The sequence below is a fragment of the Papio anubis genome, chromosome X, assembly GCF_008728515.1.
Source record: "Papio anubis isolate 15944 chromosome X, Panubis1.0, whole genome shotgun sequence".
In the NCBI taxonomy this organism is placed as follows: Eukaryota; Metazoa; Chordata; class Mammalia; order Primates; family Cercopithecidae; genus Papio; species Papio anubis.
This window is the reverse complement of record NC_044996.1, coordinates 20,107,245-20,118,960: the sequence shown is the minus strand read 5'-3', so window position 1 is coordinate 20,118,960 and position 11,716 is coordinate 20,107,245. Positions and strand designations below refer to the sequence as shown.

The following is an 11,716-nucleotide window of genomic DNA, read 5'->3' as shown; positions in this document are numbered from 1 at the left end:
TTGATTTAAACATTTTATTTAACTTACCTTCGAGGAACTTAAGGTTTTAGCTCTCTTATTTCCTAAAGTTGTCTCATATTTCTGTGACTGACATAGGAAAAGTAGAAACAGTGAAATAATAACAGCTTTATTTACCAAGGGATTTAAGTCACTTTGTAATTTAACTTCTTGAATAGGTAACAATCATATGCTTCAAAAATGAAAATAGAGTGAAAAATCACTCCTCACCCTCTCGGTGCACCCAGCGCCTTACAAATGACCCCTTTTATTAGTTTAAATATATGTGTGTGTGTGTGTGTGTATGTTTGAGTGTTGGAGACGGGGTCTCTCTCTGTCACCCAGGCTGGAGTTCAGTGGCGCAATCTTGGCTCACTGCAGCCTCAGCCTCCTGAGTAGCTGGGATTACAGATTTGCACCACTATGCCTGGCTAATTTTTGTATTTTTAGTAGAGACAGGGTTTTGCCATGTTGGCCAGGCTACTTTGTTTCTTTATGCAAAACATATACAAGTTGAGTATCCCTTATCCAAAATGTATCCCTCATCCAAAATGCTTGGGACCAGAGGTGTTTCAGATTTGGGAAGTTTTTCAGATTTGGGGATATTTGCATATACATAATGAGCTATCTTGGGGCTAGGACCCCATCTGTAAACATGAAATTTGTTTCATACATACCTTATACACATAGCCAGCAGGTAATTTTATTTTTCCCTTGGGGACATTGAATAAACTGTTACGTACCTGCCTTTTGACTGTGACCTATCACATGAGGTCAGGTGTGGAATTTTCCACTTGGGGCATCATGTCAGCACTCCAGAAGTTTTAGTCTGGAGCATTTCAGACTTTGGAGTTTTGGATTAGGGGTGCTCAACCTGTATATTCTTACTTTTTTTCTGTAGAAACAATAATAGTTTCATTAGTAGTCAGAGACCTGGGGCTTGAGCTGGCTCTGGAAGGGTAAGTTTAATTCACATACAGAGAGGAGCTGGATTCACAAGAAGAGGCAAGGATGTGCCACGAGGTGAGATTTGTTTTGAAATAATGTCTAGGGAGATGAGACTGTTGTGTGTTCCATTATTTCCTGTCTGCTGTGAAGAAAACTTTACTGCTGTGACTCATGGGGATGAACACAGGCTCATGAGGAAAGAACTAAGCTAGCCAAGGGGCCACAGGTATCACAAAATTTAATCAGAGAAGAGGTAAAGAAGTAATTGTCATCGTGAAAACAAATATGATTCATCCTGAAGGTAGCTAGCAAACAGGAAACACAGCAAGAGACATGGCAATAGTTGCAATTATCTGTCACTGCAGGTGTTTCTGCCACCACGAAATCGTTAGGCCAGCACAGTTCTGCCACCCGAGTTCATTTCGAAAGGAGCTGTACAAAGTCGGCCTGTGAAGCTTTAGGTTTCTAGAAAAGATTCTGGAAACGAGTGTCTCCCAGGTATTTTCGTTCACTGAACGAATAAGTTGAAGGACTATAGCAGCTGCAGAGGTGATATCTACAGGGTTTCCACACGCACACGGAAGTAGACGCTAAGGTTTCAAAACTTGACTATTATGAAAGAGATTGAAGATTTCAAGTGGTACCTAAAACCCTGCCATTTAGAGAAAGCATGCCTAAAAGAACAATTTAGACCTAAAGGAAGTTGGGGGGTGGGAGGAACTGGGACCACAGAGTTATCTTAGAAGATTCAAATGGAGGGGCCCAGCCAGCCTAGCTGCATTATCCTAGAAGTGGAAGGTCAAGTTAGTGATTATTTCATTAGGAAACTATTTGCTACACCTATAATCTGGAAGTGATAAACAACATACCAGAGCAGAACATTAGTCTCCGGGATTAAATACCAAACAGAATAACAAAGAGTTGACCCAGCTACAGGATGTTAAGACAGTCCTGTCCAGTTACCACATCAAAGACCCTGTAAGCAAGCCATGGGCAGAAAAAGGAGGAATAAATTGACACTGGTTTGGAGAGGCTTTATATGACCGAGAGAACAAAAATGCAAATGGACTAAACTCAAGCTGGCTGTTTATTTTGTTCATTTAGTTTTTCTGTGATTTGCCCGTCACTTAGTTAATCAGAAGATAGTCAACAAATTAAAGTGACACTTACCATGGGCTATGTTAGCTTCAGCGCCTAATAGAAACTGGGTCAGTTCAAGGAAGATGGTGGTGAGGAATGTCCAGCTTACTAAATACGTTTGCCAATTAGCTGGGTGATTGCTTTGTGAATCACTGACTTAACAAACACACAAGCTAGACAGTTCAGAATGTGATCCAGGTAGGTGGCGGAAAGGCTTGATTCGATAAAGAGAAAAGAATAAATGAAATGATTTCATAAGAATGCAGACAGATTTTTTAGTCCACCAGGGTAGAGAAAAACAATGTGAAATCTCTCTTGACGAAACGAAGTGTGAGGTGTGATTATGTTAAGAAAACTGCTAACCTCTGGGCTAGAAAGCAGAATGCAGATGTGGCACAGGTGCACGTGCATACACACAGATGAAATCCCACATTAAATTACTTTTGCACAATCATAAGTCACAGGAGGTACAGTTAGGAATGGATTTTTTCTTTTCTTTCTTTCTTTTTTTCTTCTTTCCTTCTCTTTTTTCTTTTCTTTCTTTCTTTCTTTCTTTCTTCTTCTTTCTTTCTTCTTTCCTTCTCTCTCTCTCTCCTTCTTTCTTTCTTTTTTTTTTTCGTCTGAGACAGAGCCTTGCTCTGTTGCCTAGGCTGCAGTGCAGTATTGTGATCATGGTTCACTTCAGCCTCAACCTCCCAGGCTCAAGTGATCCTCCCATCTCAGCCTCCCAAGTAGCTGGGATTACAGGCACACACCACCATGCCCGGATAATTTTTTTTTTATTACTTTTTGTAGAGATGGGGGGTTTCACTTTGTTTTCTAGGCTGCTCTTGAATTCCTAGGTTCAAGCAATCCTCCCACCTCGGCCTCCCAAAGTGCTGGGATTACAGGTGTCAGCCATCATACCCAGCCAGGCATGCAATTTATTAAACAAAAGCACCCTCTCTCCTAATAAACATGTTTTTGCAGCTAATCACTGTACTAGATAACCTGTATCTTCTGCTGTTCTCAGGCTGCTAGAGAGCAGATGTTTTTTGTTTCTTTGTGTGTTTTTTTTAGTAGACTTTATTTTTCAGAGCAGTTTTGGGTTCACAGCAAAATTGTTCAGAAAGTACAGAGTTCACATATACTCCCCTCCTCCCTCCGCCACGTGCACAGCCTCTCCCACTAGCAACATTCCTCATCAGACTGGTACATTTGTTACAATCAATGAACCTACATTGACACATCATGATCACTCAAAGCCCACAGTTTACATTAGGGTTCGCTGTTGGTGTGATATATTCTATGGGTTGGGACAAATGTTTAATGACATGCACCCACCAGTATAGCATCATACGGAGTAGTTTCACTGCCCTAAAAGTCCTCTGTTGGGGTTTTCTTTCTTACATTAAAATTTTTCTTATGGAAAATTTTGAATATTTACAAAAGTCAAGAGAATAATATAAATGAACTCTGCCTGTGTACTTATCACCTGCCTTCAGAAACTACCAACCATGGCCAATCGTGATGAGATGGAATTTTGGTGTTTTTGTTTGTTTTGTTTTTTTGAGACAGAGTCTCACTCTGTTGCCCAGGCTGAAGTGCAGTGGCACGATCTCGGCTCACTGCAACCTCCGCCTCCTGGGTTCAAGCGATTATCCTGTCTCAGCCTCCTGAGTAGCTGGGATTACAGGCTAGTGCCACCATGCCCTGCTAATTTTTGCATTTTTAGTAGAGATGGGGTTTCACCATATTGGCCAGGCTGGTCTCGAATTCCTGACCTCAAGTGATCCACCCGCCTCTGCCTCCCAAAGTGCTGGGATTACAGGTGTGAGCCACCTGTGGGGCCAAGATGGATTTTGTAAAGGATATGGGTACATAGCTATTGGCAGACTGATATTACTTCTGTGGAAAAGGGGCTTCTCACCCACTTTAAAATGAGTGATTGAATTATTCCGGGGTAAACAGGCATTAGTATTGAGCATTAACTGTGTTAGGCACTTTGCAAATGATATTGAGACCCTTGCTATTCCATGTGTGGTCCATGGCCAAGCAGCATGGGCTTACCTGGGAGCTTACTGGCCATGGAGAACCTCAGGCTCCACCCATGACTGACTGAACCAGGGTGTGCGGTTTAACAAGATTCCCCAGGTGCTCTGTCTGTGTATTGAAAGTTAGGAAGTACTGACTGCCTGGCACAGAGTAGGCTCTAAACAGCCTCCTAACAATCTTGCAACAAGACCACAAGGCAGATATCATCATGTCAGATTTATAAAATGAGATAACTACAGTGCAGAGATGTTATTTGGCTTTTCCAAGATCCCACAGCTAATAAACTTAGGTCAGGCTGGCTTCAGAGTCTATGATTTATAGCATGCTTCCTCCCAGTTAGAGAGTTCGTTTTTTTGGGTTTTTTTTGTTTGTTTTTTTTGAGGCAGAATTTTGCTCTTGTTGCCCAGGCTGGAGTGCAATGGCATGATCTCAGCTCACCGCAACCTCCATCTCCCGGGTTCAAGTGATTCTCCTGCCTCAGCCTCCCGAGTACCTGGGATTACAGACATCTGTCACCATGCCCAGCTAATTTTTGTATTTTTAGTAGAGACAGGGTTTCACTATGTTGGCCAGTCTGGTCTCAAACTCCTGACCTTGTGATCTGCCCACCCTGGCCTCCCAAAGTGCTGGAATTACAGGCGTGAGCCACCATGCCCACGAGAGTTCGCTTTTTTAAAGGGAGTTTACTGGCTGGGCACTATGGCTCACACCTGTAATCCCAGCACTTTGGGAGGCTGAGGCGGGTGGATCACCTGAGGTCAGGAGTTCAAGAACAGCGTGACCAACATGGTGAAACCCTGTCTGTACTAAAAATACAAAAATTAGCCGGGCGTGGTGGCACATACCTGTAATCCCAACTACTAGGGAGGCTGAGGCAGGAGAATCACTTGGACTCATGAGAAGGAGGATGCGGTGAGCTGAGATTGCACCACTGCACTCCAGACTGGGCAAAAACAGCAAAACTCTGTCTCGAAAAAAATAAATAAATAAAATAAAGGAGCTTACTTTTAGGGCAACTCAATGAAAAAAAGAAACCAGGATGGTATGTGTATATACAACACCAAAGCAACCAGTCATCTCAGCAACAACAGCAGAAAACCAAACTGCTACCATGCAAGCTACTTGCATGCTACTTACTTCACTAGAAGGCTTTTCACATTCCAGCCAGTTATTATGGTGTCATGTTGGACAGCTAAATATTTCAGAGCAATCAGAAAAAACCTAGAGCAATTATCGAAGTTATTCTCTCTTGTCAGTGACTGTTAACCCAAATAGGAAGCAAATTGCAAACCACATGCTCTTCCAGAACAAAGAGAAGATTTGTTAGAGTCCCAAATAACTGGTAAAGACATTTAAGAAAATCAGTCAGATCGGTCTGACTTCATGTAGGCAGAAAGGGCAGGTAGTAGATTGCTATTTCTCTTTCTAACCCGCTGGGTGACCTTAGCCTGTAGCTCTGCATGAGTGTTGAATTGCTTACACCAAGAAGAGAACCTTAAATGCTTGAGCACTGCTGGGCAATACAATAGGCGCTTTTGTTTCTGGGTAGCTTTTTGAAAGGAATATTACTGGAAAAGGTAGAAAAAGCATGATTCTTGGAGCACAACCCCCAGTTTAGCAGGAACTCATTAGACCTCAGGAACTTCTCCCTTCTAATCCTGGGAGGAGATTAGGCCATTTCCTTCTCTTTCGTTGCCCTAATGACTCTGGGGACTTGCATTAATGGATCAGCATGGCTACTTGGTTTTGCAATGAGCTGATTTGATGATTAATTAGCCTCTAGCAGGGATCTGATGAAGTTCTTAGCTCAAAGCTCCAGGGATCCAGTTCAGGGCAATCTGCTCTCATAATCAAAAAGACCAGGTGAAGAGGCTCACAAACTGGCCTGATGATAGGTTGCCATGGGGTTATGATTGACTTTCTACTTTATAACCAAATGACCTGGACATAATGTGCTGTTGTGAAACAGGAATATACTATGGAAAAGTAGTAAACCTACTGGCTCAACAAAGCTAATTGTCTTTATACATGAGATCAAATTCTTAGTGTATCTCCCCTGCCATGTAAATAACCATTTGGGTCATTCGTTCCCACATTCTAATGAATTTAATATTTCACGGCCAACCTTGCCCTCATACTAAAAAATGTAATGAACAATATTAATAGAGTCAACATAAGCAAAAACAAAACCAAAAAACATATAGGGTAAAATAGATAAGACTTTAAGAGTTATTCTAAGAACGTTTTTCTAAAACACTGAAGAACATTTTAAAATAGGGTACTATTAACACTGTATTTTGATAATGTATTAATCAGTGTGTTTTCCCTCCAAAGCTTCACAAGACTTTTCTAAGCCATAATTTTATTTCAATGATCACCATTGTAAGATTGGAAGGGCAGTTATTATCCCTCCTTCACAACTGAGAAAACCGAGACTCTGAAAGTTGAAGTCACTTGCCCTCCGTAAAAAGGCCTCCCAGTGAGTAAGATGCAGAGCCAAGACCAGCATGCAGATCACGTGCCAGCCCTTCATTCTTTCCACTTCCCATAAGTTGAAGAAAAAGACAGCATGACAGTAGCCACAGAAATGACCTCCTACAAAAACCAAGGCAACTGAGAACATGTCACGTTTACTAAGTTAGTTGAAAATACCTTTTCTCTTTGGAAATTACAAATTACACCTTATGGGTTATTTGGTGGGGCGGAAAACTTGAGACATAAGAAGCTGCACTCATTATGCTTATGATTGCCTTTGGTTGTGGGCTGTGATGTAGACCCAGAGCCGTGGCCCTTGGAGTGGGGCACAGAGCCAGCTTCATCCTCTCCTTCCCTCCCTCACTGCTCATCTTCTCCTCACCTAAGGGGAAGTGAGGAGTATTCTGGAAAACAGGGGTCTCTACTCAAAAAATAGGGAATGGGGGCCTTGTTTCCTGAACTGCAGTGTCTCCTGGATCAAAGGCAGATGCCTGCCCTGATCGCTGCCTCTGGGGCTGGCTGTGGAAGGAGTCATTAGTTTGAAGTCACTTTTTTTTTGTTTGTTTTTGAGATGGAGTCTCTCTCTTGTCACCCAGGCTGGAATGCAATGGCACGATCTTGGCTTACTGCAACTTCTGCCTTCTGGGTTCAAGTGATTCTCCTGCCTCAGCCTCCCAAGTAGCTGGGTTTACAGGTGCCTGCCACCAAGCCTGGCTAATTTTTGTATTTTTAGTAGATATGGGGCCAGGCTGGTCTCCAACTTCTGACCTCAGGTGATCCACCTGCCTCGGCCTCCCAAAGTGCTGGGATTACAGGCGTGAGCCACCGCGCCCAGCCTGAAGTCACTTCTTCTAAAGAGCACCACATCCTAATGGATCTGAGCCTGGCTTTGTGTATGGGCTGCTACACAGCTGAGGAGACCACGGTGCTCTTCCTGAAGTGAAGAGCAAGTGAAGTTTGTGCAAAGTGAAAAGATGTCAAGAGGCCAGGGGAGAGGGGGTGGGGGATCCAAATTGATCCTACCTGTGGCATCACCATGGCTTCACTTCTGCTAGCCTCTTGCAGTCTTAACACGACTTTGAGTCATTACTGTGAACAAAAGTTCTGTCATAAGGAATTTGGAAGAAGAGACTTTATTCCAGTGAATAAACTGGCGGGAGGCAGAGGGTGGAGAGGAAACACAGCCTTCTAATAAAGGGAAGGTCCAGGTTTTATAGCAAAACTTCCTGTTCAGGTTCTCAATCAGGTTCCTTTTATGCAAAGGAAGGATTCAAATTTGATTAGTTCTCATTTGTCAACACAGCTGAGATCTGATTAGTTGATACAGATGAGCCCTGACTGGTTGCTACAGGTGAGCTCTGATTGGTTGCTTCAGGGGAGCTCTGAAAGTCCCAAAGTTAAATAGAAGTGTGGGTTTTCTGACCTCTAGTCAGCAGATGGCTACTTGATTCCATTAAAAATTTAGTCACTTGGGATCCGTCTGGAGGGATTGGCTTTATATTTGTTGACAGTACTTTCTGATGTTGCAATGGACAATAGAGTGTCCAGTATAGCTCTCCTAACCACAAAAGAGTCCTGGGGAGTTGGGGTCCAGTTCAAATGATCTCATGGATCAATAAGTATAGATATCGTTTAGATAACACATTCATAATCAGTCCGGAATGAAACTCCACACATGAACCACATTTATTTGAAGGGTGCCTACTGCTAGAGGCCAGGCTATTTATTCTGTAATTAGGAGGGGATTTCTGGAATTTTCTGTGAGCCTTCCAGGCTTCCTGAACCTCATCCCTCTCGTTAGGTAAAAGGAACAGAAGAAAGTAGATACTTGTTTGGGACAGAACAGTATGTGATGGGGAAATCAGCACGTGAGAAGGCATTTTGTAGTAGTTAATCTAAAAGTAAGAATTTCACTAATTATGGAAGGAATTAGGGTTTATGGAAGGAAACAATGTCCTTGCTCTAAATGTTTATATCAAATTCTTCAATACTCCTAAAATCCCATAGGAGGTTCTGGTTTGCACATGGTAGGGTCTCGATGGACACTTGGCAGGGATATTGTGGAGGGAATTTGGGTATGGGACACAAGTCTGGGCTGGAGAAGCCACTTCTTCAAGCCTGAGATTCTGTGAAAACTAGAGGTGCCAATGTATTTTATTAAAGAAACGGTACCTTTTAAAGTACAAAATCGTAGAGAGAGAGAGAACAAATCAATGGTTACCAGAGGTTCGGGATGGTGGGGGACAGGGGTATGATTATAAATGGGTACATGGGAGAGATCTTTGTGGTGATGGAAGTGTTTTGCATCTTGAGTGCAATGGTGGTGCCACGAATACATACATGTAATAAAATGGCATACAGAAGAACAGTTAGTGCAAAACAAAAACCAAACAAACAAAAATGGCATAGAACTCCCCCACACACATTGTACCTATGTCAAATTTTCTGGCCTTTATATTGTACTATAATTATGTGAGATGGAATCATTGGAGTCCAATGGTGCCATCTCAGCTCACTGCAACCTCCGCCTCCTGGGTTTAAGTGATTCTCCCACCTCGGCCTCCCAAGTAGCTAGGATTATAGGCATGCGCCACCACACCCAGCTAATTTTGTATTTTTAGTAGAGATGGGGTTTTACTATGTTTGTCAGGCTGGTCTCAAACTCCTCACCTCAGGTGATCCACCCACCTCAGCCTCCCAAAGTGCTGGGATTACAAGCGTGAGCCACCATGCCCGACCAATCTTGCATTTCTTTTAAGGGTCCTACAGAATCCTTCCTTTATCCCATTTTTCTTTCAAGAGAAGCCCATCCCACCCCTACCCCATATACATATGACTCTTGAGAACTAGAACTACAGACTTAGAAACAAACTTTTCCATCTTAATTTCTCCACTGGGAGAAAAAAAAAAAGTCAGAGAACATATGTGCCCTTCTTTTATTTTATCTATGGATCTGATGTTTCCGATGGAGCTATTCCACTAGTAATGGCTTGAGCAGACTGGGAAGCTTCTATAGTCAGCTAAGCCAGCTCTTCTTACTGCCATGGAATAAAAGCAGAAATATGTTAAATTCCTTTCATCCCTTCAATGTGAATAGAAGCATAAGGGTAGGAAGGAAGGAGGGGCAGGCTAGGAGGGTGTGGGGTCTTGTGGTTCTGAAATGAGAAGCACCAGGCCACCACACAAAGCAGAGGGGCTTCTCTCAGCTCAGGAGGAGCTGTGTTTTTGGGGTTGAGACACACAGAGAAATTGGCCCAGGACATCAGGTACTTGAAAGCCAGCCTCAGAGAGGGGAGCCGTTTGAGTTGAATGTAGAAATCTGAACCAGCTTTCCCTCCCAGCCTCCCCAACTACACCAGAAGAGGAGATGAACAAAGCCTGAGCCCTTCGGTGGGAACAGGTGGTTGTAATGGGCACAGGTCATAAAGGGATTTGGGATGGGAGCATCTGCTGCAGGCTGCCCCATTCCTGACACACCCTATCTCCCAGAGGCCCCATCTTGGCCTTCCTACATTTATTCCATTCCATCTTCTCTGGCCCATGCAACCTAGCACTTGACAATAAGTCATCTCACAGTATTCTCTTATTTTGAGTTAGAGGAGCCTAAGTTCAAATCCCAGTTCTACCACTTACTAGTTATGTGATCTTGGGGAAGTTGTCTAAATGTTTTTGCCCCTCAGTTTGCTTACCTGTTAAATGGGGGCAAAACCTGCTTTACAGGGTTCGTAAGGTGCCTGGCACCTAACAGGCGCTCAGCATATATTAGCTTTTTCCTTTCTCTGCTCGTTGTTTCCTATGTGAATGGCACATCGCTCACTAGATTGTAAGCTTCTTCATGGAGCTTCCCTCCCTTCTTTCTCCCCCAGTACCTAGCCTAGGGTTGGGCACACAAGAACTTGTTCATGACTCCTCATTGGCTAGGCTAAATGGACTTTTCCTGGCTGTCTCAGTAATGCTGATGGGGACCTGAAATGAACATAAGGGAATGCCAACATTCCATTTTAATGATATGAGGGTAACATGTTGAATTCTTTTTTTTTTCTTTGAGATGGAGTCTCGCTCTGTTGCCCAGGCTGGAGTGCAATGGCGCGATCTTAGCTCACTGCAACCTCTGCCTCCCAGGTTCAAGCGATTCTCTTGCCTCAGCCTCCCAAGTAGCTGGGATTACAGGCACCCACCACCATGCCCAGCTAATTTTTTGTATTATTTAGTAGAGATGGGGTTTCACCATGTTGACCAGGCTGGTCTTAAACTCCTGACCTCATGTGATCCACCCGCCTCAGCATCCCAAAGTGCTGGGATTACAGGCATGAGCCACCGCACCAGGCCAACATGCTGAATTCTTTACTTCAAAACTCATGTGCTAAGTCCTGCCTTTAGTGCAAACATAATTTTAGACACCAGTTATGCAGCTCAAGTAAAATTAGAAGCCAATGGTTTAAGTATCTTGACAAAATCACTTCTTGATCTGTTTTGCAGATGTGAAGTAGGAACAAGAAGCAATTACAGACTGACATGCTTATTGCCATAGAATTCAGAAGGTTATCAAATCTAACATGAGAATCTGAAATTGACCCTGTTACATCTATACCTAATCACTGTCTTGGGACCATATCTCAGTCTGTAGTCATTTGTGAGGTCCAGTGGAAAGAAAATGAAGACCAGAGGTGGAGTCCCAGATTCACTCATTCAGCCAACAAACATTTACTGAATGCCTACCATGGGGCTAGGCTCTATGCATCACAGATCTGATCCTGCCCCACATGGAATTTACTAAGTTTGTAGCTGTGTGACCTGCGGGAATCACTTCACCTCTCTGGGTCTCATGCTCCCCATCTGCCAAATGGCGACAGATATATTTATATCATAAAGTAATTATTAGAATTATATGAGGGAATGCAGGGGCGAGAGCTCTGCAGACTGTGCTTGTTCTCTATTATTGTCCTCTATGTAATGGTTACATGAATAGCTTGTGATCACTTGAAAATTATGTCCTAAGTCTATTTCAAGGGGGCTGAACATGTTCTGCCTGTCTCATTTTCCTTCCTTACATGTTGTCAAGCCAACCAAAACCAGAGTGAGCAGGAGAAACAAAGAGAGTTATGCTGTGCCGGGCTATGCG

At 43.2% G+C, this 11,716-nt stretch overlaps 1 protein-coding gene across 11 annotated transcripts in view; it reads right to left on the bottom strand.

Annotated features, from left to right (window-relative positions):
- FAM122C (family with sequence similarity 122C) overlaps window positions 1-11,716 on the bottom strand; it is a 121,161-nt gene that overhangs the window by 31,713 nt on the left and 77,732 nt on the right. For 2 of the 11 annotated variants that reach the window (XM_009198297.4, XM_017954396.3), the window contains one exon: window positions 7,446-7,683. The exons of 7 other annotated variants lie outside the window; for them this stretch is intronic. In XM_009198297.4, coding sequence (XP_009196561.1) covers window positions 7,662-7,683 — 22 coding nt within the window. In that variant the 3' untranslated portion in view covers window positions 7,446-7,661. Of the gene's footprint in view, window positions 1-7,445; window positions 7,684-9,516; window positions 9,633-11,716 lie in introns of those variants that run through there. 2 more of the 11 variants (XM_009198296.4, XM_009198302.3) reach the window with 1 other exon arrangement.